This window comes from Drosophila busckii, chromosome 2R, assembly GCF_011750605.1.
Source record: "Drosophila busckii strain San Diego stock center, stock number 13000-0081.31 chromosome 2R, ASM1175060v1, whole genome shotgun sequence".
NCBI classification, from domain to species: Eukaryota; Metazoa; Arthropoda; class Insecta; order Diptera; family Drosophilidae; genus Drosophila; species Drosophila busckii.
In genome coordinates this window covers 2,294,064-2,321,664 of record NC_046605.1, presented here as the reverse complement: position 1 = coordinate 2,321,664, position 27,601 = coordinate 2,294,064, and the positions used below count along the sequence as shown (strand labels likewise).

Below are 27,601 nucleotides of genomic sequence, written 5' to 3'. Positions count from 1 at the left end.
TAAAAAACTGTTTGTGTATTTGTTTCTTCTCATTTGTTTAACTATATATATGTATATATGCAAATGTATATGTATTTGTTGTGTTTCTTTATAGCTTAACAACATAAAAATGTAAAACAATAATTGTGAGGATTTCAGTTGTTCATAAATTTGCGAAAGAATTAATATGGCAATTGAAACAAAACGAAATTTACAAGTAAATAATAAAACATAAGTATAATAATATATAAATACAGAAACAGCATACAAGTTTAAAATAATATATATTTATAAATATATATATATGCATATGTTGTGTATGTGTGTGTGTGTGTGTTGTAAAAGTAAATTTAAAGTGAGTTAAGCTTAGCAAACTAATAAAAATTAAAGTTTGTTTTGTGCGCAAAAAACGTTTAGCAAGTACGACTAAGCAAAATCGAACTGTAGTCAAAAGAATAATATATAATAAGTACGAGTACACAATAAAATACATTTGTGGTAAGTTGTGTGTGTGTGTGTCAATGTGTGAGTGTGTGTGTGTAGATTTGAGCAACTTGGAGAATAGTTTGGGATTTGAATTAAACAAAAATTAAACTTGACTTGGTCAAGTGTTTTATATGCATGACTGCGTGTGTATGTGTGTGTGTGTGTGAGGTAGGCATGTGTGTTTGTCTGCGTATGTGTGTGCATTTAAAATAATATGGCATACTTATGAGCGCCGCTGCGCAGCTGCATTTGAGCTGCTCGTGTTTGTGTGTGTGTCTATGTGTGTGTGTGTGCTTCAAGCTTTTTTTTGTAAATACTGCTACAGGAATGTTGTGTGCGCAGCTCTGTCTGTCTGTCTGTCTGTTTGTATGTATATGTATGTGTGTATTTTGCAAAAAGAAACTTAAATTCTAGCGCCAGAAAAATTGTAAACTTTAGCTACGTCCTACGTGCTATGTGTGTGTGTGTATATGTCTGTGTGTGTGTGTGTAAAATACTAAATTACAAACTAACAACTACACAACTACTACAACAAAGTGCACAATTTGTAACTCTAACTGGGCAGCCGCTTGTTGGCCAACTCCTGCAGCTTTTGCAGCGCCAGCGTCTTGTTAATCTCCACCAGATCGCGACTGTGCTTGGCCGCCTGCAGTTGCACCTCCAGGATTTTCATGCGCATCATATGCTCCTTGCTTTGCATTTCCATAAACCAGCGCAGCTCAATGTTGTTGCTAGTCGAGTTGCTGTTGTTGTTATTGTTGTTAATGCTGCTGCTGTTGTTGTTGTTGTTAATATGGCTTTGACTGCTGTTGCTGCTGCTGTTGTTGTTGTTAATGTTGTTGCTGTTAGCAATGTTGCTGCTGCGCTCCAGGGCTTGAGTGTCGGCAGACTGCGGCAGCGCTACGCTTAGCGACTGCTGCTGCTCCTCGCTGGCCAAGCTGCTGCTGCTGGTGCGCTGACGCTTGGCCAGCGGCTTGGGCAGCTCATCCTCATCCTCATTGTTGTTGTTCAGTTGTTGCTGCTGTTGTTGCTGCAGCAACTGCTGCTGTTGTATGGCTGCTGCAGCAGCGGCTGCAGCGCTGGGGAATTGTCCTGAGCGCAAAGCATTCAAAGCCTCCAAAGTGGCGGATATGTTGTTCATGCTAAAGCTGGGCTGAAAGCCCGACATGTCCGCGCCAGTGGGCGGCAAGAACGCGCCGCTGGCATCGACCGCCGGACTCTCCGGCTCATGCAGACCATTGCGACTGTGATTGGGCGAGACGCTCAGGCGCTCGCCATTCGCTTGCAGCAACTCGCTGCTGCTGTGATTGTTGTAGGTCTCATTAAAGGTCTCGTTGGTCTCATCCTCCTTGATATCCACATCGCAGAGCTCCTGCGGCGGCGTGCGACTGCTGCAAGGGCACAAAACAGTTAATGAGCAAACTAATTGATGTGCATATTAAGCGACTTACTCATCCATATCATGCTCATCTGCATTGTATTTGTAATCATCGCGATATTCAAAGTCCTCCTCCAAAGCCAAAGGTATTTTGGAGTAATCAATGCCATCCAAAGCTTCCGATTTGCACGCCTTCTTAGCTTCCTGCATAAAATCCCAAACCTCAAATGTAAATGGCGATGGCTTCTTGCGATCTGCCACCTCAGCGCCATATCTGCCCAAGCGATTGTTATAATCCAGAATTTCATTGCGTGTGCAGGCTGCAAATTCATTAGATTAATTAACTATTAATTGTTATATTAAAATGGTAACTTACCCTTCATGCGTCGCCATTGCTCCTTCAAGCGATTGCAGGTGCGATCTGTGCCAAATTGATTTGAAAACTTTTGGTGTATTATTTTCCACGCTTTGTTTTTCACCGCTGTGAGTCCTGCATCTAGACGTTTATTTTCTATAATGCGCATATCCTTGCGACATAGATCAAGCAAATATTTCTTCTCCTGATGATTCCAGTTCTGTGTGCGCTCACGCTTCTTATACATGTTCATCGATGGACTGTTCATATATTGTGTCATTTCTATAAGAAATTATTATTAAGCATCTAACAAATTCTATAGTTTATATTGTATGCTTACCTGTCTTGAGGTCAACGCCCTCAAGCAAATTGTGATTGGTGCTTTGCCAATTGGCGGCTATTTTCATAAAAGCCTCCAGATCGTTAGCCGTATATGTTTTGTTCACCTGCAAGCAAAATATTAAAAGATGAGCATAAGTATAACAAATATAAATTGTTTTATATTGTGTTTGAAATGGCGCATTACAGTTTCATTTTGTATTTTAAATGTTTAAACTTGTTCAGCAAGTTCTAAGCTAATTGCGCATGCAAAGCTTGTGCTGTTAAAAAGAGAGCGCGCTAGAGCGTAAGAGAGAGAGAGAGCGCGAGCAGACTAAGACGCACTTGAAGATACAATGAACTTGCACAACTTGAAATTTTGGAAACTTTTTTGTTCACATTTGAGGCAGCGCAACAAAAGGATTCAAAAATTTATAAAAGTTGGCAATTCATTATTGTTTTTAATACTTATTGTTGTTGTTGTGCTTGATTTCTGACATTAACTGACATCAATTTTGATACGCTGGCCACATTAATTGATTTTCAATTAGCCAGGCGGACAGCCAAGAGAGGCGGCAACATTTTAAAATGAGGCTAAGAATTATTTTTGCGTTTTTATATAATATAATTAATAAACAAAATGTCTGCCAGCCATTTATACAAAACAAATACAAGCTTATTGTTTTTTTAATATTTAAATTAGCAAGATAACAATTTTGTTATTTTTATGGCAATTGCCACACTGTGTGCTTAATCTTAAAGCACATTTTATTTCGATTTCATATGCTATATACGCCATATGCTATATATACACCCTCATCATGAGCAGAACTTCACTTAACGCTGCGCCATGTGTTCAATATATTTTATTTTATATGTGCCGTATCTGATTTACAATTGTGACTGTACTTATGGCATATATTTGAATGGATTATATGTGTGTGTGTCTGTCTGCGTGTGTGTGTGAATGGCAATCAGACTTACTCATTGAGGATGGCAATTGAGTGGCTCATGATTGTTTAACAATTGTTAATTATTGTGCATTAAAGTCATCAAAATAATTTGTATGATTTCAAAAAGAGGCGTGGCCAAAAGTAACCAGTTAACTAACAAATGTATAAGCCAATTGACAATGTAGACTCGACAACAAACGAAAAACTAAAAGTCAAAATAATATAAAAATAATCGCCTCGCAATCAATTGTGCACATTAAGCATTGAAATTAAACAACAACAAAACTGGTTTAACATAAGTTGCTTTAATATAAAGTAAAAGAGAGCTAAAAATAATTATTGTATGGAACCTACGCGCAGTAGCAGCCAAAATGAAAAATAATAATAATATTTTGTTGCTTAACCTTGGTGCCTTTAAATAAAGCAACAGCATTGTATGCTCATGTGTGTGTGTGTGTGAGTTAAGTAATTACGACAAATTAACAAAGTTATTGTCGAGCTACAAAATTGTGAAGCGACTAGTACAACGAACTACAAGCTAAAGAAGTTAAAGCAACGTTATAGACAAGAATATAAAGTACAGCTAAAGGGCAGCGAAATAAACAAAATGATCTTTATGTGTGTGTGTGTGTGTGTAATTGTTGCTATGCTAAGCATGTAACTGAGGTTTGCTTTGTTTGAAATTATGTAAGCCATCGAAATATTTAGAAATATTTAAAGCCAGCGCATAAATTTAGAAATGAACGCGCTGCTTTCTTTTCCAATTTCATTGCGTTGTTTTTTTTTATGCGTATTATAATAATTACACAGCAATAGAAATACTAAAACATAAAAAAATAAAACTGAAATGTCATCGTACGTTCAAGTGCCCAAACGTACTTAAGTGTCTAGAAGCGGCGGCAAGGGGGTGGGGGATTCCAATTTCCAAACTCAAATTGTTGCGCTATAGTTCTTTAAGTTTGTTGGCTTGGGCTGCTGAATTGAATTCAAGTGGCCTGCATTGATTTGTTTAGTGTTTATTGTTCCAACAAACTAAAGAACCTAAAAAAAATTTCCATACTCCACTTGGAGTGTAGTGAAGTTAAACCCAAGCACTTATTAAACATATAGTATGTACATATGTATGCATGCATTTTAAACAAATTATATTTTTTTTGTTATAATTTGTACGTCAGCGTCGCAGCTGACGGAAATTGACTCATGGGCTGCAAAATTATGCTCCAGGTGTGCATGACACTGGCGATGCCAACAACAAATTTATTAGAAATTGCTACAAGCCACACACACAGATACACACACACACACTTGCAACTTATGCAAACACAATAAACTAATTTCATGACGCACACGCGCGCGCGCCTGCGCAGTTGTCGACGTTGCTTTTGTTGTTATTGCTGCTGTTGTTGTTGCTTTTGTTGTTAGTTGTCGTCGTGTGCTACTTACAATTGTAACTAGCTTAAAACTACAACTACAGCAACTTGGCGCACAACTTTGACTAGTTAGGCAGACTAGCTAAATACGCTGCTAGCAATTCGAATTTAAATAAAATAAAGCGAGCGTTTGAGTCTTAGTTTGCTTTTATGTTTAAATAAAAAATGTAAATAAGATAGTATTATTTAGCTTTTGCTCTAGTTAGCTCATAAATTTATATTAAGTTGCTGTAAATAATTTAAAAAAATTAATTATGTCATAGATTCTCTGCTTTAGCTTTAGCCTTACTTAACTTTTAGGTTTATCTTTGCTTTCTGAAATGTTAGCTATATATTTATCTTATATATTGCATATAATTTTAAAAAATTAAAATAAGCTAGTATTATTTTGCTTTTGCTCTAGTTAGTTTATAAATTTGACTTAAGTTGTTGTTATTACTTTTAAAAAATTAATTGCGTCCAATGCTTTGCTTTAGCTTTAGGCTTACTTCATTTTTATTTTTATTTTAGCTCTAAAATATAAGCTAGTTAGTTAGCTTTTATATTTAATATAATATCAAAAAATGTATTAAATTTTTATTATTTACACACTTTTTGCTTTAGCTTTACTTTACTTTACTCAATTTGATTTAATTTAAACATTAATTCAGTTTTTTTGCTTACACATATTTTTGCTTTAGTTTCAGCCTTACTTTATTTTTATCTTCACCACTTAAATGTAAAAACAAAGCTAACCCAATTTGCTAGTGTAACTTAAAGATTTGGTTTTTTTTTTATTTGTAGTTTATATTGTTGTTAAACGTGCCTTTGTTTACTATCCAATGTGTCTGGCCTACACCCAAAAAGAAAAAAGTAAAAAGCAATTGCGCGTTGCGAGTTCAGTGACATTTTTTTAACTTTTTTTTGTCTGTGACAATTGTTCAGGCATCGACTGTAAGTTAACTGCGCATGCGTAGGTAAAACTTACTAAATTATTGTGTAGCGTTTCATTAGTCAGCCCACAGCTCAGCGAGCGAGGCGAGGCGTGTGGGGTGTGGGGTTGGGGGGGCTTCGCTTCGCTTTGCAGCTGCGCGCGGCGAACGCGAGTGACAGTCTGGAGTCGAAGTTTATCGGCAAAAGCCAAATGGATTACCTTATGCCTAGCAATGTCTATTTCTCTATATATATTGCCACTATCTGTATCTATGTATCTTTGGCCTGAAAACAAATGGAGCACAACTCGCGCATTTGAATAGTCATTATTGTGGTTAAGTTGACGCGTACTTATTCCTATTCCCATTCGTATGCGTCGTATGCGTATTCGTATTCGTATTCATATCTGCTGACTGCTTTTGACTTTCTTGTGGGTGGGGGGGAGGCGACTACACACACACACACACACACACACACACCCTAAACATGGCTGACAAGTTCATTACTCTTAGACTAGAGCTGAGGCAGCTGCTCTGACACATTTGGCTAAACGTCGTTTGCTTTTATGACTCGAGCTCTAGCCTAGAATTTTGCTATAAATTGCTGCAAAGTTGCAAATTTGATTGAAGTGACTATAGAGCGCTGTTCAGTAGTAGCGCTGACTTATGTTAGTTGCATAGACTAACAGCTGTTATGTAGAGAGCCTAACCTGTTAACTTTGTTTAAGTATTTATTTAATTTAATATTGATTACCTTGCATTGCATTCATTACAAATTTGATTGAAGATGGCAGTGCGCTGTTAATTGCATGTTAAGTAACAGCGTTGACATATGTTAGATTAACTGATGCTATGTAGCTGCTGCGTAGAGTTTAAGCTCTTAACTTTGTTAAATTATTTATTTAATTTTAATATTGATTGCCTTGCATTGCATTGATTGCAAATTTAATTGAAGCCTAAAGTGCTGCCCTGTAATTTAATGTTAAGCAACAGCGCTGAGTAATGTTAGTTGAATAGACTAACAGCTGTTAATTATTTGTTATTTATATTAATTTAATATTGATTGCCTTGTATTGCAAATTTGATTGAAGCTTGCAGAGCGCTGCTAATTGCATGTTAACTAACAGCGCTGACTTATTTTAGTTAGTAGCTGTTACTTGAGTTTAAGCTGTTCACTTTATTTAATTTTTTAATATTGATTGCTTTGCATTGCAAATTTAATTGAAGCCTAAAGTGCTGCGCTGTAATTTGCATGTTAACGCTGACTTATGTTAGTTAACAGCTGTTAGTCGCTATTAATTAGTGTTTAAGCTGTTCAGTTGGATTAATTATTTATTTAATTTTAATATTGATTGCCTTGCATTGATTGCAAATTTGATTGAAGCCTGTTAATTGCATATTAAATAACAGCGCTGACTTATGTTAGCTGTTAAGCTGTTAGTAGCTGCTAATTAGTGCTTAAGCTGTTAACTATGTTGTACTATTTATTTCATTTTAATATTGATTGCCGTGCATTGCATTGATTCAATTGAAGATTGCAGTTCGCTGTTAATTGCGCTGTTAAGTACCAGCGCTCACATATGTTAGAAGAATAGACTAGCAGCTTTTACGTAGAGAGCTTAATTTATTAACTTTAATTATTTATTTATTTATTTTTTAATATTTATTAATATTTATTTATATTGCAAATTTGATTGAAGACTGTTAAGCAACAGCGCTTACTTATGTTAGTTGCATAGACTAACAGCTGTTAGCTTAGAGCTTAATCTGTTAACTTTGCTTAGTGTCTAGTTACATTTTAATAATTTATTTAATTTAACATTGATTGCTTTGGCTGCCAACATAAAAATGCAACTTAAACTTCTGTCTTTGGTTTTGTAGTTATTTTAAAAAAGTTTGGCAGCCACCCACACACACACACACACACACATCGATACGCATAACTCACAACAAAGTTGCCCACAGCTAGACAGCTTCCCCCCTCTCACTCTCTCAAACTCCTGACACTAACCAAAAATAATAATAAAGAAGTAGAGAGCATAAGTTGAGTATAAAAAAAAAAGTAACTTGCCACCAATTGCTGTATGAGTCGCATTTCGGCCATTTTATATGCTGCTGCCACTTTTGGAATTTCTATTCAAAAAGTTTCTTTAATTGTTTATAAGTCGAGTGTGTGCGAGTGTGTGTGTGTGTGTGTGTGAGTTATATTTTTGATGTGGGTTAACATTTCTTTAAGCATTTCACTTTGGTATTATTTTTGTAACTCGCACTCGAGACAATTCTAAAAAGATTTCATTTGAATATTGAATATGCTGCAGTGTGATTACTTAGTGTGTGTGTGTGTAACTGTGTGTGTGTGTGTATCTAATTTCTTTTTTAGCTATGCCTCAAAGTGTTTTTTTGGGATTTATAATCGCATCAAGTCATGATTACGGCTACAAATTTAAGCTGCCTGCTTGCTATGTGTGTGTGTGTGTGTGTATCTGTGTAAAGTACTTGAAGGCGTTCAAATAATTTGTGGTTCCATTTAACTTTGACTCAAGTAGACGACAACGCAACTACTTACAAATCAAAAAAAAAATATATATATATAAAAGGGTAAAGAATTATAAAAAGAGCGTAAAAAGTTTCAGTTTACGTGCCTAACCCAGCTCAAGTTTATAATTTTTTTTTTTCGTTGGGCTTTTAATTGTGCGTTGCGCCAAAGTCAAGATTGATTGTTGGACGGACGGAGAGTTGAACGAACCGGCAGCAACGAAAATTAGTTTACAATTTTATATTAGAATTGCAGTTTAGCTTGCCACAGAGCCAATTGGCCAACCAATGGGCAAACGTTAGTTAGCTATAGCCACGCCCAGTGGCTCTCAAACTGGCTATGTCATGTCGCAATGCGCAATAATAATTACAAATGATCAGATGTCAATTTTTTTTCTTCTCTTCATTTGCTTTGCTTTTATTTATTATTTTTTGCTTATATTATTTTTACAGCCAATGTGTGTTCTTTAGCTTTGGCTTCAGTTGTGGCTGCCGCTGGCAATTCGAAAACAAATGAAATTTATTGTTAACGGTTAGTGACCCGAATTACACGTATCGCTTGTTTATATCGACGCCTCACAGCGACTCTACGCTCAGCTCAAATGTATCTCTGTGGCTGTATCTGTATCTGTAGCTCTCAGTGTGTGAGTGTGTGGCATGTATCTTTAAGTAGTCGCTGGCGCAAACTCGAGTAGTCGCCACACTGCGTGTGTTTGAAAGATTGACTAACTGACTGACTGGCAAACTTGTTCTTGTTGTTGTTGTTGCTTAGGCTCTAAGCGTTTTAATTGCGACAGCGCCCGCCTACAACAAAAACAACAACAACAGCAACGAGCTTAAGCGAAGACGCAACTGTAAGATAATGTATCTTTGTATCTGATCTTAATGCGCATACCGCAAACAGCAAAGCGCGCTGCCTCTTTAATAATCGAACTCAGCTTCAATTAGTATATATGCATATATACATATATATATCTATATACAAGTCAAAGCTCAAATGGGCAATTTCTTAACTAAGCCATGTGCTTAAGCTTAAAAGAGTTCAATTATATAGTTCATATTTTAAATATTTGTAATTAGTTTGTCTTCTGCATGTCAAATTTAAATATTTGCAATTGTTTGAAATTATTTATTTTTTTATTTGCTGTTTGAAAATGTTTTTATTTCTTTTATTTCATTTAGTTATTAGCTCTGCATTTGAAATTCTTTTCTTACTTTGTTTTTTTCAGTTATATAAATTTATTACATTTAATATTTATAATTAGTTCGTCAGCTCAATAAATTTAAATGTTTTTAGCTCTTGTAAGTTTTTAAAAATGTTTTTACTTATATCATTTCAAATTCTTTTCTTTGCTTACTTCGTTTTTTTTTTGAATTATTTTAAATTTTAAATATTTATAAGTAGTTCAAATTTCAAATTTAAATATTTTCAATTGTTTAAGCATATTTATTTTCTTTAGCTGCTGTCTAAAAATGTTTTTATTCTATTCTTTGATTTCATTTAATTGTTAGTTCTGCATTTGAAATTATTTTCTTTTCTTACTTTGTTTTTTCAGTTAAATAGTTCATATATTAAATATTTAGAATTAGTTGCGCTGACAATTAATAAATTTAAATATTTTTAAATTTTGTAGCTGCTTAAAGATGTTTTTATTTTTATTGTTTAATTTATTTGTTAGCTCGGCATTTCAAATTCTTTTCTAAGCTTACTTTGTTTTTTTCAATTATTTTAAATTTTAACTAGTTCGTAGTCTATATTTAAAATTTAAATATTTTCAATTGTTTGGTTATTTATTTTCTGCTTTTATTTCTATTAATTAATTTAATTGCTAGCTCTGCATTTTTTTCCCAGCATCTTTCAAACTCTTCTTTTTAATGTCTTAATTAAAATGCAACAGAAATTAATGAAATTGTAACCACGCACAATTCAAAATATATAGTAAAAAATGTTTGTCAGCCAAGTGTGTGAACAGAGAAAACAAAACCCACACCCACTTTTGAGAGCTTGCAGCTGTAGCCAAAGCTAAGAGTTGTCAATTTTATTGTTTTTGTCAACGCCACAATTTGTTGCAGATTTACGCAGCTGCAGCAACTTGGCTACAGATATACATATAGTCAAGCACTATATATCACGTCTGCATGGCTATGTATTTAACATATGTTTTATCTGGCAATTGCAAACGCAATTTAAATGTTGATTTAGGCGTGTTTTTTATGGCTTATCAGGAACGACGACGACGACGACGACGATGGCGGCAATGTCCAAAGAGAAATTAAATTAAATGCTTACGCGCGCGCCTCTTGAAATGGCATAAAATACAAATTGTTTAATTAAGCCCGCCCTAGCCCTTGTAATAACAACAAATGTGTTAACTAATTCTAGGCAATTGCGCTGAGCTGATAAAAAGGCAAAGCGACACGCAAAGCCAAAGTAAAGAGTAGAATTAATTTAATGCACTAATTTAACATTTAAATAGCTTATGCCATTGTATATTTAATTAATATTTTTAAACAATTTGCTAATCAAACCTTGAGCTTCTAGCCTTAGTTAATATGCAATAAACAAATAGCATAAATAACAGTAGATTTAAATTTTAATTAGCCATTGCTTGTGACTTGTTGTTAAATAAATTTACACAATTTAACGATTGCAACAAAAGCAACATCTTATCTATAAACATTATACAATAATTGTGGCGCTTATCAAAACTAAATAAATATTAAATTGTAATTAAAGTCATGCGTATGAATTTGTTGTTTGACTTAAAGGCAATTGCGGGTGGGTGGGGGGTATGAAATATAAAATCTATATAATTTGTGTGTCCAATTGTTGTTTTATCTATAAAGACAGTCGCGACAGTCATAATTGATAAATAAGTCGCGCAAAAGACTTTTGTTATTTATTTAAAAGCAAAACGTAAATTTAATTGCTAATTGCATCGTTTAGGTAGCTTAAGTCTAACTAAAAACTAAGCACATGTGATAGATAGCCAAGCAATTAAGTTGTCATTACACTAGACAACATAACACACGGCCACAAATACAAAGTGACAAAGGTTTTGAGTTTTGATTTTGATTCTGTTTGTTGCCACCGCAGTCAGCGTCGCTGGCCTGGAAATTCCAACAAATGCAAAATATTTGCAACTCAACATGCAACAAATCGCGGCGTACACAAATTTTTAGCTGCACACCTGGGGATAGATCTGTGTTGAATCTAGAATCTAAAGCTGGCCTGGCAACAATACTCAAAAAAAAAAGGGGGCATGCCACAGGCGCGCTACCAACTGTGCAGCAGCTGATAGCGAAACGCCAACGCGCTGCCCTCCACTCTGCTCTTGCCGCTGCTGCTGCGGCTGCGTGGCAAGCTTGAGTTGCCGGCTGTGCTTTGGCTCTGGCTTTGGCTTTGGGTTTCGCTTTTGCTTTGTTGTGAGTGCTTTATGCTCCTTTGGCCAAACTGCGCGCCGCACTAATTTTGGGGCTAAAGGCAATGCTGACTAAATATATAAACAATAAGTAAGCAACATTTGTTGCAAGCTGCTCATTAGAGTTGCTTACTAAATATATAAACAATACGTTAGATTTGAGAAACATTTTTTGCTAATTCGAGTTGCTAACTAAATATAAATTAATATAAAAGTATAGTAAAAACTATATAAACAATTTGTTAGCTTTGAGCAACAATTTTTAACATTTCGAGTTGCTGACTGATATAAATTAAAATAAAAAATATATTTGTTAGCTTTGAACAACATTTGTTAACATTAGAGCTGCTAACTAAATATAAATTAATATAAAAAAAATATAGTAAAAAAATATATAAACAATTTGTTAGTTTTGAACATTTCGAGTTGCAGACTAAACATAAATTAATATAAAAAAAATATATAAATAATTTGTTAGCTTTAAGCAACATTTATTAACATTAGAGCTGCTAACTAAATATATATTAATGTAAAATTAGTTTGCTAACATTTCTTTTAACTTTTGTTGCTGACTAAATTTATAAACAATACGTTAGCAACATTTTTGGCAAGCTGCTCATTTATTTTAAATGAAATAAATAAACAATTTGTTAACTTTGAGCAACATTTGTTAACATTTTGAGTTGCACACTAAACATAAATTAATATAATAAAAAAAATAGTAAAAATATATAAACAATTTGTTAGCTTTGAGCAACATTTCTAGTTGCTGACTATAAGTTTATCAAATTTAAAAGCATAACCATAATTTTAAATACTTTTAAATTTAATTTGAAATATTTTATATAATCTTTATCTTTTATTATCGACTGTTCATAGTTGACATTAAATAAATATAAATGAATATCAAAATTAGTTTGCTAACATTGCTCTTAGCTTTTGTTGCTTGAGCTCGATTTAGTTGTGGGTATCTTATAGTCGCCCATAACAATTTTTTGTTGACTGCTCTATATAAATATTTTTTTGTTATTGCAGCTAGTTTTGTGTTTTATTTTTTGTTAACCCTCTCCCAGTTATTATGCGCAAGTGTGACGCATGATTCATGGCAATTTATTTGCTAAGTTTTTGTTATTTTTTTTTTTGTTGTTGCTGCTGCTGTGCGCAGTTGTGCGCTAAACTTTTAATAAATTAATATATGTAGTATGCATTCGATTTGTTTTTGGCTGTATGACTGATCAGGGGCAGCAAATTTCAATGTCTGTGTGTGTATCTCAAATTTGTTGCAAGCTAAAAATTCAATAAAGATCGCAAAACCCAAATCAACTGTCAAACTGCGCAAATTAGTACAGCTATATATATAGCTATATACTTATGTCTGATTGGGTGTGTATTTTATAATCAATGCCAAATGCTCGATTGTGTGTTTGTCTTAAATTTCAGCTTAACAAACGCTGACGACATATTTAATCCTAAAATTGAGACTAAAGCAGAATTTTTCTCTCGCTATTTATTTTACCTGCCCCAAAACTCATTCGTGAGTTGGCAATGATCAAGCATATTAAAGAATAAAAAAAAAAGCAGCAGCGTGGTGCGTAATAATAAAAATGATTTTAAGTAAAATATTTAGAGAGCAGTCACATACAATCAAGATTAGGTTTTAATAATTCAAAGCGAGTCTCGACGACGGATTAGCAGCAAAACGAGTCTAACTCAAAATACTGAAATCATGTTACTTTTTTTCGAAAGAAATTAAACGTAGACTCTCAGGGGTGTGTGTGTGTGTATCTGTGTGTGTGTGTGTGCGTTACGAAAGGAAGTGGCAATGCGCAACGCTATTAAAATACAGAACACACCCAAAAATATTTTAACGACAGTCAGCTCAAAAAAAAAATGTACGAAACAAAAACAAAAGCAAAAAACGCAATCAGAAAATTGTATGAAGACGCGTTGCCAAAGGCTGCTGTTGACAAAAAAAAAAAAACAGAAAACAAAAAAAAAAGAAGGCAAGTCTTTTCTTCTGTAGGGTGCTTGAGTTTTGAGTTTTGTGCTACGCGTTGATGCATAAGTTATGATCAAATGTATCTCATGGATACTGCACTGCGCATGGGAAGCTACAGTTGAAACACGTAGCTTTTTATTTATGCGCTCTACGCTCGTCTCAACACATTCAAAGTGTGACTGACTGACTAAGCAATACGCTTTGGACAAGAATGTGGCAGCAAACTTTGTAGCTTAGCAGTTTAGCATAAAATTTTAGCATTTGCTTGCTACATATTCAAAGTAAAAAGCGCGCTGACTAACTAAACGATACGCTTTGCTGGCAGTTGTGCAACTTTGTGGGCTTTAGAAGCTACTAATTTAGTTTAGCATAATATTTTATAGGCTTAAGTTGCGCTCTACGCTTCTTTCAACACAAACAGCAGACGAGCTGACTGACTATACAATACGCTTTGACAAGAATTTGACAGCAGTTGCTTGAAAATAGTAAAGCTTTCTAGATTATGCGCTTAGAATAACATTTTATAGGGTTAAATGAGTTATAGTTTCATTTAATATAGAAAACAGACTAACTGCTTGATACGCTTTGGTAGGAATTTGACAGCAGTTGCTTCATATGCTTGAAACTTTGTATATAAGCAATTTAGCATAAAATTTTAGCATTTGCTTACAACAGCAGCAAAGTAAAAAGCGAACTGACTAAATATACGATACGCTTTTGATACGAAATATGCAGCCAATTTAATTGAAATTTATAAAATTTTCTAGATTAAACGTTTCTAATAACATTTTAAAGGGTTAAATAAGCTTTAAAATAAAATAACGATCAACTGCTTGATACGCTTTGACAAGCATTTTGCAGCTGCAGCTGCAGCTTTGTAAGCTTAGAATTTTAGAATAATAATAATAGGCTTAAAATATAAAATGCTGAATTTTGAAACTTGAGCTCAATTGCTATTGATTTGCTCAGGTTAACATTAGTTTAAGGGTTGCAGCGATAACTGATCTGCATTTAATACAAAGCATAAATTTTAACCCTCTTTGACGCATTTTATTAGCCAAACTGTACACAACTTATTTTATTTATAAAAAGTAATGCTACGCAATTTCAATGTCTTTTTTTTTATACATTTTTTTGGGTTTTATCTGAACGCACAGCTGCCATTATTCCAATAACTGGTTATAAGTACACGTCTGTGTGCTTTTAATACAATAAAAAGAAACACACACACACATGCGCATAATACAAAAGCAACTATAAAATGATAATCCTATTTTATTAAGTGCACGCAGACATTTTAAAACTTAAAGGCAACATCAATGTCAACCCCTGAGCTTGAGCTTGGGGTGTCTGCTGAACTGCGGGGGGATCTTATACGATTGCCATGTGTCCATAGCTGACTAACTGAGTTCTAGTGAAATGTCACCATATTATAATGCTATATATGCTTTATATGATGCCATTGAGTTTCGTATATCGTATGCTAAATAATTTCATATTAATTGCTTGCAAGTCTATGTAGATTTATTTGCTTAAGAGCTCAAAGAGCAGCAAAAATTCTTGAGAAATTTTGAGCGCTTATGAAATAAACAAACTTAGGCAAGGCAATAAAAATTCACTCGCTATTTATATAGCTATTTATGTTTTATTTTAATGCTTAGCTATTTAATAATGCTCATAGATATTACGCTCTCGCTCTATTTGATTAATAGTTTTTTTCTCTGCTGTGTATTTTTTTCCATTTTGTTGACTGCACATTTTGATTTGTCAAATTTGTTGTTTGTGGCTCTCAAATAAATATCTCAAAAATCTATGCTGCTGTCTCGCTCTAGCTTTGTGCTTCTGTTTGCCTCCAAGTGCCGACAACTTGGGGCGTTACCAGCTACCTGTGGCAGCTTAAGCGTTGCAAGGGGGGACAGCTGTCATATAATTTATGTTTGTAATAAAAGCCTAAATATATATACATACATATATGTAAAATTGAAAGAGTTTTTTTTTTGGTTTTTGCTAACTTGTGAGTAATTGCAATTGGTTTTTGTTTCAATTGCTTTGCGTGTGCCATACAAATAAATTTAATGAGTGGCAGTTGCGGCGTTTGGCAGGGGGGTTGCCCGCATCTGCAACCAACTGTTAAGCACATTAGAAAAATATGCATTTATGCCAGTTAATGCAACAATTTAGACCAACAAATAGCAGCAGCAGGAGCGGGTTAGTTCAACAAATTGTCTCATTGTTGCGGCTTGTGATGAAAAGGGGACTGGGGCAAGGGGTAATCAAAACGCAAGCGGGTGCCCGTAGCTAGTGCCGAATGTTAAAGTCATTAATTCATTGCTTAATTGCTGCTTTTATCAAATACAAATAGTCAAGAGAGTTAGACAGAGAGAGCGCATGAGTGAGCGAGAGCGAGAGCGAGTTGCGCCTTTCCAGGCACATTTTTTATATAAAGTTTCGTATTTTTTTGCTTCTTGCGCTTGATAGTCGCTCATTGAAATTAATTAAAATTAATTAAGCCATTTGGTGGCTGCGTCTTTGAGACAAACAAACGAACGAACATATATAACTATAAATTTAAATCGCCTTTAATTGAGCAAATAATAACAAAGTTTTGGGTGCAGCAGCAGTAAGAGAGTTAAGAAATTTCTAAACTATTTTAATTAATATTTAATACAAAGCGAGTCTGACATTGTGCGAGCGAGATGCAGCATGTTAAGGCGGCTTTATCAAACGCTTTGATTGATTGTCATTTGAATTTCTTTGTCTGTTTCAAATAATAAAACGAAACAGAATTATAAAGGATGCCAATAGCCAATAGAGTCAGTCAGTCAGTCAGTCAGTGAGTTGTGCTGCTTATATGACTCATATAAATAGCACTTGAATGATTGACAAACTGACTGACTGACGTATTGACTGACACGCATTGTTTATGGGTCCAAGCCGCAAATGCACTTTTCCTTAACACACACACACACACACACATTTTCCCATTGGAAAAAAGTCGTTTTGACTGATGGAACGAATTCGCATTCGACATGTGCATAGTGTAAAAATGCTAGAGCGAGACAGCTATAGCTATATATACGACTGAGACTGTTTAATTGCACAAACTAAAAACAAATCGTATTAATGTCTGCTTAAGTCATCAGCCAAATTAAACATAAGTATATGTATATATAGAATTATTTTTAAGTAGTCATTAAGCCAAAAATTTGTTCAATTTATTTAAGCAGCTTGCCGCTGAATAATATAAAATTTTAATAAGCATAGCATATAGCATTAAATGAGAATTGTTTAGAGAGTTTGAGAATAGATTCTATACAGAATTCTTTTAACTGCTAACTGGCTTTAACTTCAAGCTATAGACTTATTTTTAAAGAAACTTAAGATAAAGAATGAGAATCTCTAACTTGCTTTAACTTCAAGTTCTAGATTTATTCTTGTAGAAACCAAAAACTGTTTGTTCCAGATAAAGATTGAAAATCTCTACATAAGCATCTAATTGGCTCTAACTTTAAGTTCTAGATATACTTTTGAAGAAACTGAAAACTGTTTGAAGGACTAAGAATCTCTATATAAGCATCGAACAGGTTTTTACTCCAAGTTTTGCAGAAACTGAATTAAAGATTGAGAATCTATATTTTCCTTTCTCCAATCGCTTTTCACTAGAATTCCAAGCACACATTCCTTAGCTCTGATTCCCCAGACGATGATTATTCAATATCCAATAGTTAGTTTAGAATAAAAGCTATAAAGTCGATTATTCTAACTGCTAACTCTCCTTAACTTCAAGTTCTAGATTTATATTTGAAGAAACTGAAAACTATTTGAAATAGATAAAGACTGAGAATCTGTAACTTGCTTTTACTTTATTTGCAAAAACTGAAAACTGTTTTATACAGATAAAGATTGAAAAGCTAACTGGTTTTCAGTCCAAGTTCTTTTCATATTTCATATTTGCCCTTCTCCAATCGCTTTTCTCTAGAGTTCCAAGTACACATTCTTTAGCTCTGATTCCCCAGCCGATGATTATTCAATATCCAATAGTTAGTTGAGAATAGAAGCGACTTTATAGATTCTATACAGAATTCTTGTGGCTTTAACTTCAAGTTCTAGATTTATACTTAAAGAAATAAAGATTGAGAATCTCTAACTTGCTTTAATTTCAAGTTCTAGATTTGCAGAAACTGAAAACTGTTTGATTTAGATGAAGATTGATATTCTATACTTTGCTTTTGCGCTAGAATTCCAAGTGCACATTCCTTAGCTCTGATTCCCTGCCCCCAATGATTATTCAATATCCCAATAGTTAACTATAAATATATGCACATGCTGATCGCTGATCGCTGATCGAATTGCAGATGCTTTTTAGCCTCGATGACAAATGTCTTTAGCGATCGGCAGCTAAAAAGCTAAAGCTGTTATACATATTTATAAGCAGTGCTCATAAGTCTATTCAAATCGAATTTATTTTTAATGTGCAATATGTCCATATGTTCCCGATCTCTTGCCCTTTGACTACTTAATTTCCAAGTGCCATAAAAATGTGTGTATTGGGGGCCTATTTGGTGTTGAAATTATAAGTAATGCTTATAAATATTTAAGCGAGCCATAAACAATTAGTTTATTTATTGACACATGCAATTAATATAAACAAAATGGCAAGCGAAGTGCTCAACGTTGACAGCTATATTTATATAGATAACAACTAGCCAGTGCTACTAACTAAAGCTGCTGGCAATTAGTGCAGAATTATTGAACATAGTGGGGCGTACCCCCCTCTATCGCTGCTTGTGAGTGGTCGTTGATTTAAAACATACCATAGCTGCCATTTAATTGTGGCGCATTTTTGTCGAAATCGTCGAAACATGGGCCACATTTCGTTTCCTTTTAATGAAAACAAAATTCAATCGAATTGAGCATAAACTTTTAAGTTGCGCGCCACACTGAGGGGCAATCAGTCTATTGGTGGGGGATAGAAACAAATCAAAAAAAAAAAAATATATAACTTGAAAGCAACTGCGACGGCGACGTCGGCGGCGTGCGCCCTCAGCAAATGGGGAATTATGAATAGAGCAGCGTTATGTTATGTATTTATATGATCGGGTACTTGTAAATAAGTATGTGTATATCGAAGGGGTGCGGGGTGCTCGGCGGGCTGAGGAAAAATTATGATTTGTGTAAAAGTTTGCTGCGCGTCTCGTTTTTGGGTTTCTTCGTCTTTTATTTGTTTCGGCCCGCCTGTGATTAAGCACTTTAAGTGTAATTTCTTGTGCTCTGGTCCGGCACTAAAAATAACTCAAAAAAAAAAAAAACGAAACAGATGATGATGCTGCCTAAACCATAACTAAAATTTTTATAGCTATAGCAGCAGCATCAGCATCAGCAGCAGATACAAAAGTATCTGATTCTCGCTGCTGTGCGCATTGCCGGCTGCTTAAAGTCAATTTTTGAATAATTATGAATCGTTTGTGCCAAAACAGTCGCTGTTTCTCTAATTATAACAACATCATAATCGTAATGCTAAAATAATAATAATAATTTTTTTTTTTTCCTACACAGCGCAGCGAGTCTTCGAGTTCTTTTGCCTAATGTGCCAAATATATTTCTATCTACATGTGGCTTGTCTATTGGCTAGCAAAAATTTGTAGCTATTTTTTTTTTATTTGAGCAAATATTTGTCCAACGCACATGGGCTAAGTACATATCTGAACTATTTACATGCACAACTGGGCGCAGAGACTAAATTTTGTGAGGATTTGGAAATAGATTTAAAATTTAAGCGTTGAGAAACGGAAATGCAACACAAAATTAAATCTTTTAACTGAAAGTTTACAGAACTCTTTAGAAAATAAGCTAAGTTATTAAATCAAATTGTTAACTTATAGCTGCTCTATAAATTTGTTGTTATTGTAACTTTTGTATCGAGTACGAGTTATAATTAAAAATCTGCATGCTCGTAATTAAGTTCTCATTTTTTTCACAGTGTATTAATTGCATAGTTCGCTTTACTACAGCGGAAGTGATTAAAACGTCACTAAAGTACTTTATTTGATGACGAGCAAAATAAATCTAAATATATTTATGCATAAATGAGCACATTACTTATTTATCAAGAAATCAAATCACAGCGCCTTCTTTGGTTTAGAGAAGCTTAAGTTAGCAACAAAAAAAATATAGAAACAAATCGCCGGAAATTATAAGATGCCAATAATAAAAATTAATATGCAGCAAGAGATTAAAACGATTTATATGTGCGACATGGCGTTGAATGCGTGCGACTCAGCCATAAAAAAATTGTTTATAATATAGCACTAATAAACACACACACACACAAGCACACACACATACATACTAGCTAAGATATCTATATAGTACTTTAACACTTTAACTAATGACTGAGACTAAGGAGCGCCCAAGTTTTTATATATTTTTGTCAATAAAATAGAAATTAGCGTCGCTGAATCACAGTGTTCTAGCTTAGAGATATGGTTTAGACTAAGTTTGTGTGGGAGTGTATAGTAGTAGTTACCATTTTGCTTGTGTGTTTTTAGTTAATCCAAAAGTTTAATTAAATCCAATTTGTTGTTTCAATTTATATTTATAATGTTTGTCAGTTTTTTGTTTTTCAAACACTTTTAGCACATATTCATTAAACAATTTCTTATTGCTTTACGTTTGTTTGTTTTTGTTGTTAACACTTTAAACTGCGCGCGTGCCGTTTAATAAACAATATAAAAAACACTGCTTGTTGTATATTTGTATAGATTTTGTAACAGATTTATGGTCCTAATTACAATGAAAGTAATTTAGTCAAAGCACCAGAAGAAAGCCGGGGGGCGCATTTGAGCCGCGAGAGCGCGTTTTGTCTGTGCGTTCGCACTGCTGCACGTTTAGTCAATGACTAAGGGCGGGCGATTCAAAATTTTTTTAAAATTCATCAACGCTGCCAACGACTGACGACGGCGACAGCGCAGTCGGCGTCAGGCAAGCCAGCAAACACACAACAAAAACCAAAAACTAATAAAATCAATTACAAACGCACACACACACACTAGCGTATACAAAAGGCAAAGCCGAAGACGCTGACGCTGACACGACGACGACAACACGACTGGCAGTAGTCGAAGCCGAAGCCAAAGCACACACACACAAACGCGCGTACACCAAGTGTTCTTTTCAATGTTGTGTGTGCTCTGAGCATAAAAGGGAGCTAGCGCTGAGCGCGTGAGTCACGTGAGCGTAGACGAAGACTAAATGGTGTGCAAGCAGCATGTAGTATCGTGACATTTCGTGCTGGCACGCACACATCACTGCTAACATCAACAAACTAAGGCACGCTCTTTTCGTTTACTCTTTCGCTGCTGCTGCTGGCTGTTTTTGTTGTTGTTGTTGCTGTGCGATTCTCTTTGGCCATTTGAATGTGGGCCAAAAGTAATGACAATAGCGCACAATTGTTTGGGTTTGTAACGTAGCTGCAGTTTGTCTTGGGCCATTGCCAATTATAGCGCACGCTCTCGCTCTCTCGCGTGCGCTCGTTCGCTCTTTAACACACACAGCTACACCTACACATGCTTGGCCCGTACTCTTTCGTGCTTGCCAAATGAGCAAAGCAAAACAAAAAGGCAAAAATATAAATGTTGGAGCCTGCATTCGCCCCCACTCTCTTGCGCTCTCTGCTCTGGCTTCTTGCTGCTCGCTGACGCACGCACCCACACTGCGCTGCCTAACAGCATTTTACAAGACAAATATGCAAGCAATTTTTTGTTGTTATTTTTATTGTTGTTGTTGCAGTTTTGGCTTGGCAATGACTGCAGACAGGCAGCGGCGTTTTATAATTTTGCTGAACTCGGCTTAACACTACTAATACACACACACAAAAAAATACATTTGTATCTATGCTACATGCATGGCTTGACTTACTTATGGGAATTATTTTAGAAAATCGCAGCTGCTTGCTGCGAGTTTTTCCAGTATGTATGCCAAAATATATAATCGCTGCTATAAAGTGTCCTTTATGATTATTTATATTTTTTGCTTGCGCAATGCATTAAAATTAACCCTCATGTCAGCGCAGCGTTATTTATAATTATACAGCAAAAAGAATCTAAGAGCTGCGCGTATAACGGTTTTATAAGCCACAGCGCAGCGCATAAATCGCAATTAATCAAGTGCAAGCCAATGCCGTTAAACTCCCTAAACTCCCCGTTCGCCGCCCAGGGCTTAACCCCTATGTGCCCATGGCAGCAACCCTGCCAACAAATAGTACTAAAAGTTCAAGCTGAACAATTACAAATGTATGCGCTCGCACTCGCTCTAACAATGCTTAGTCGAATGTGCTCTGCTGCTCTCTCACACACACACAAATACACACACACACACAATGAAAGCTACTAAAAATGTAATCATTATGCTTTATCGTCATAATCAGCGCAAGTTTTTGCCCAACTGCCAGCAGACGGCGCAACAAACACACACACACACACACACACACACACATACATAACATATAATATGCCGCTCTTACTCTCACTCTCTCTCTCTCACACAAGTACATAGTACTTGCTAGCATAACAAACAGGCAAACAAACAAAACTAAATTACAACAATTCCAAAAATTTATAATTGTGCTGCGCACACACATACACATATATACAGTTAGAAATCTCAAACCACCACCAACAACAAGTCGCAGCCACCCTTTAGCCACTAGTTACCCCCTACCCAACTCAATCTACAATCTCAAGCTTATAGTACTTCTCGTCCTCAATCATCATCATCATCATCATCATCATCGTACTCTGGTTTGCCTTCTCGCCTTACAATTCGCCATGCAGCCGCTGCCGACTGCGACGTCGCTACTAATACAAAAAACAAAAAAAAATAAAAAGCAAACGGCAGTTAAGTTAAAATGTACTTAGAGTTTAAGCGTAACCCCGAAATCCCAACCGAACCCAAAACGAGATTGTGTGTTTTAAGCGCTTTTAGTTGAGCAACACTCAACCCTCAATCCTCAGCCTCAGTCAAGCCAAAGCAAAGCTGACGCAGACGCTAAAGTTAGCAGCAGCAGCAGCAGCAGCGCTGCAGCAGCAGTCAGCCATCTTGTGCGGCGTTATTAAATTTTATACAAATACTAAAAACCAAATCAAAATTTTCTTATTACAATGACTATTTTCTCTTTTGAACAGCTGTGCGTCGTCCAAAGGATGAGGGTTGGGGACTGGGATGGCAGCAGCAGAGAAATAAAGTTTGCGAACCATTTTGAGTTGTAGAGCGAGTTTTGACTGCCACCCAGCCCCCCCCACCACTCAACGAATTGTACTTATGCCATACTTATCGACTGCATTGTATGCTGGCTGCTATGAAACTTTTGTGGGTTGGCACCCAAAAATTTTACTCTGCTTGCCATATTACCATTACCATTGCCGCTTTTCCATTTCCATTTCCATGCGCTTTACTCTGGTGTGTAAAAATTTTTGTGCATTTTGTGCAAAGCTATACATAATTTTCCAGCAGCAGCAGCAGCAGCCATAGAAATTATTTGCCATAAATTCAATTAGAAATTTTTGTAATTGTATTTTTTCTTTGCGACTACTGGACTCTGTCTCTTCTTCCTTCTGACACTTCCTGCCTTGGCTGGCACAACTAAAATAAATGCATTTCCATTAACAGCGTCTAGTTATTCCTCTCTACCTGTTTAAGATAAGCAAGCGAGCAGCGACTACCTGAAAACGACGTACTTAAAATTTAAATTAAACATTGGCTGCCCAGCCTAAACAAATTCTGATAAGCTAAGACAGGACAGCATAGTCAAAGTGATGAATAATACCAATCACGTAGCGTTCGTCAGAGAGACACACAGACGAACGTGGGTTCCCAGTATCGAGCGGGCCACCTCGTTGCCTAATCAAAAGAGCATTGTAAACTAAGCCAAGACAAGACAAGCACACAGACAACAATTCTAAAGGATCACACTACGAGTTCGTCAAAAAAAACGTATAGATCAGCAGAGTAAAAGAGAGAGAGAGGGAGAGGGAGGAAGAATTTAATTTCAGACAGCTAAAGAATGAAAGATGAGCAACTGTTTGTATATCCTAGATTTTAAATCCTAAAGAGTAAATACATATTAAATATTTAAGTTATAACTGGTATAGATCAGCAAAGAGAGTAAAGGAGAGGGAGAGGAATAATTTAATTTCAGACAGCTAAGGAATGAAAGATGATAAACTTTGCATATGCCAGATTTTAAGTTCTATTGTTAAAGATCTTTAACAATAGTATACAAGTTTAAAAAGATATCAAATATTTAAGAATAAATACATTTTTGATAGATCAGCAAAGAGAATAAGAGAGAAGGATGAATTGTAATCTTCTATAAGTTCATATAGATATCAAGTACATTTTAGATAACATAAGTATATTAATCAAACTTCAGCTACATTCTGTTTAAGAACTAATAAGAGTTGAGACCTCACATACTCCAAATTTCCAGTTAACTACAGGGTATACATATGGAAAATGCGTACGTCTCACACAAGAACAACAAATTAAGTGCCACACATAGTAGATACACACACACACACCTTTACAACAATACTATCTATGAAATGAAAACATTTTTCATGCGCAAGCGCAAAGGCTGACAAGCAATATGCAAGATAGTCAAATAGAGAAATAGTTGAAGTGCAAGCGAGATGGATGAACAATTAGTTCAGACAGGCTTCCATCCAAAGCAACCAACCATCCATCCATCCATCTATAGATTTCTTCTTGTGTTAAAAGGTCAGCAGTTGGGCTTGGTTTTTTGTCTAGCCGAAATCCCGACGACGCGCTGCTTTGATAGCAAAGCCAGAGCTGAGCTATTGTGTATTTCTTCTCTCTCTCCCCAGTTCTCTTTATGGTCAGTTTCTTCTATGCAGCGACTAGGTTCGTCAAAATGATTGATTTGTAGGTGATGAATTACAACAACAGCAGTTACAGAGTCTAAGCCTTAGTTAAAAGCATACCTAACTCGCTTTCTATAGCTGTATATGTGTATGTGCGTGTGTGTGTGTGTGAGGATTAAATACCGAATTCCATTTAAAAATCATGCATTGTTCACTTATTGCTCTTTTTGTGTTTTTAGGGGTGCAGCTTACAGCATTTTTATAAAAAAAAGAGACGAAGATAAAACTGATATCGTAGCCTGAAAATTAATTATCATAGACGAGTGTGTAAAGCATTTCAAGTCATATAACTATAAGTAAAAATTTTGAAGGGTAGATTTATAGCTTCGAAGAGCGTGTGAGAAAAATGTCATAGCGACATTTTTATAACTCAATCGGGCAATATGTTAATTTTACATTTGTTGCGTTTACGCCCACTTTTTGTTCAAGTTGACGAACCGTGTCTAAAATTATTGTGCACAATTTGCACAACCCACCACCCAATTGTGGGTGATGATTTGGGGTGGCGACTAGACTAAGCTGTAGTATTAGTCGTATACAGCTAAGAAGCTGAACATCGACAACTGTACAGCGCTAATAAATGAAAGAAGATCAGCTTAAGTGCGTCGTATTCCATATTGTGCGACTAAAATGCGCAGCAGAGACAATAAAAATGTGAAACAAAAGGACACACCACGACCCTTTCTACCAAAAGCAAAACATAATACAATTCACAATTCAAATTCAGATTCAGATTCCGACTCAGAGTAACGAGCCAACGACAACGACGACGTCGACGACGTTTGGCTAATGGCTGCGTAATCAAAAACTTGCTCATTAATATTATTTTCGCAGTCGTTTGCCTCATTGTTAAAAGACACACACACACACAGACATAGACAGTGTATATTATGTATATATAGCTATATGTATTATGATTATCGCTTTGGCTATCCCTTAGCACCAAGCACCAAAAAGTTCCCCCTTTTCTAATGCGATTTAGCAGCAGTCAGCGTGCGAGCGAGACAGCGCAACTATTGCTTTCCTGCGTAGTTAATGCTACATATATAGCAACCCTGCCACTACTAAATGTTGCGCCACTCTAAAATGTAAATACATTTGCCTAAGTTCAGCGGCTGTACGCAATATTTTCGAAATCGCTCAATCAGCGACAAAATTTTAAAAAAGGGGAATTCAAATAACAAACGCCAGCATTTGAAATTCAAATTCAAATCGCTAAAAGATAGCTACGCTTGTTCTATATGTATGTGTGTGTGTTTGTCTGCTGTTCATTGTTTATCTAGATAGCAATGGCACACATTTGACTTGACATATACTATGGCAGCCTCAAACGCCTTTTCATAACCCCAACCCCAACCCCCACAAGTCCTTCTCAATTATCAGCAACCCCCACACTCACTGCTAAAAAGCAAAGCACAATGCAAAATAAAACTTTTTGTGCAATTTGAAAAGCGTATTCTGTTTTAAGTTTTGGAGATGTTTTAATTTTATTTTAAAAATGCTGCGAGATGCGTTCAGTTACATTTTATGTAAGCAAATATCATTTAAGTTTTGAAATAATAATTGTAAGCAATGCAACTAATTTTATAATTAACAAACTAACTATATTTTATACTTCTGCTTCTGAATGTTTGAACTAAAGAAATAATTTGAACTTTGAAAATAATTATTTCACAATGAATTCAATAATTATTAATGTTAAAAAATTCAACTAATGAACAATCTATATTTTATACTTTAAGTTTTGCTTTTATTTTTAAGTTTCATGTGCTTCTGAATAGTTGAAGTCAAACAATAAATTCTCATTTGAAGTTTCCAAATAATATTTGTAAAAAATGCGACTAATTTTATAATTAGCTATTTTTTGTGCTTTTCATTTTTTGTCAGCTTTCTGGCAACTTTTCTAGCCACCCTCTTGCTGGGCTAGCCCACTTGAGACTTAAGCCACTTCACTTTACAATTTTTGAGGGAGGCTGAGCATTATTATTAGTTGCCAAACTTTTCAACAATCAGCCAATACTCCAGAGAGCTGTACAAGTGTACAAAAGAGTGAACGAGACAGAGAGCCACCTGTACAGTGTTCACTGCGAATGGAAATGTAACTGGAAATTTGATATGTTTAGCGTGACAGGGCCCGTAATCTGTGTAACTCAAGTAAATCTGTGGACAGACAATAGACATAGAATTCCACACATAGTTTGCATGCAGCTGCCACGAGGTTGCACATTTGCCAAAACGAAAAAAAAGGAAAAGAAGATGCGGCAAAGGTGAATTTTCATATATAGTACACACAGCTGCAGCTTCTTCTAGACAAAAGACATTTTAGTATTTCTAACAAATTGTGCGCATTTGTTTAGGCAACGTGTTTAGGCTAAGAGAAGCTGCGGCTAAGGGTGGGTAGAGAGCCGTTAGCCAAATCCAAATCGAAATTGAAATTCAACATAACTTTGTGTGTGAGTTGTGAGTTTGGCATTAGCCAGAGTTATTATTATTTGCGGCCCCTTGTCAAAAGAGGAAACCATTAAAAAAAGGATAACGTGTTTCTTAGCCATTGTTTAGCCACTAGCGTTATATATTTGTATTGGTGTGTGTGTGTGTGTGTGTGTTTGCACAACTTCACACACAGCTGCGACTCAGGTAGTCCAACAGGCTTAGCAGTTTAGTTTTTCAAATTTGTTTTATGTGCGATTTTTTTTTTTTTTCTGGTTCGTTCGTTTGTTGTCATGGAAATGTTATTTGATTTGTGCGTTTGCCGATTAATGGTACAGTTCCAATATATATTTCTTTTTTGTGTCATAGCATTTGCTATTTGATATGCTTATGCTGTCTCGCTTGCACTTATTATGCGGTCTCTCTCTCTAGCGGAAGTGCTACATTTGTTTGTCTGCCTAGTTT

The 27,601-nt window shown here is 35.4% G+C and overlaps 1 protein-coding gene across 1 annotated transcript; it reads right to left on the bottom strand.

Annotated features, from left to right (window-relative positions):
* Positions 1-309: 309 nt before the first annotated feature.
* LOC108597747 (putative uncharacterized protein DDB_G0287457) lies at positions 310-20,327 on the bottom strand. Its single transcript, XM_017984454.2, has 5 exons — positions 20,293-20,327; positions 2,539-2,644; positions 2,220-2,480; positions 1,917-2,163; positions 310-1,856 (listed from the first exon to the last, which is right to left on the bottom strand). Exons 1-5 carry the CDS (start codon positions 20,293-20,295, stop codon positions 1,019-1,021), a joined length of 1,455 nt encoding a protein of 484 aa, XP_017839943.1. The 5' UTR covers positions 20,296-20,327; the 3' UTR covers positions 310-1,018.
* Between the last annotated feature and the right edge of the window lie 7,274 nt (positions 20,328-27,601).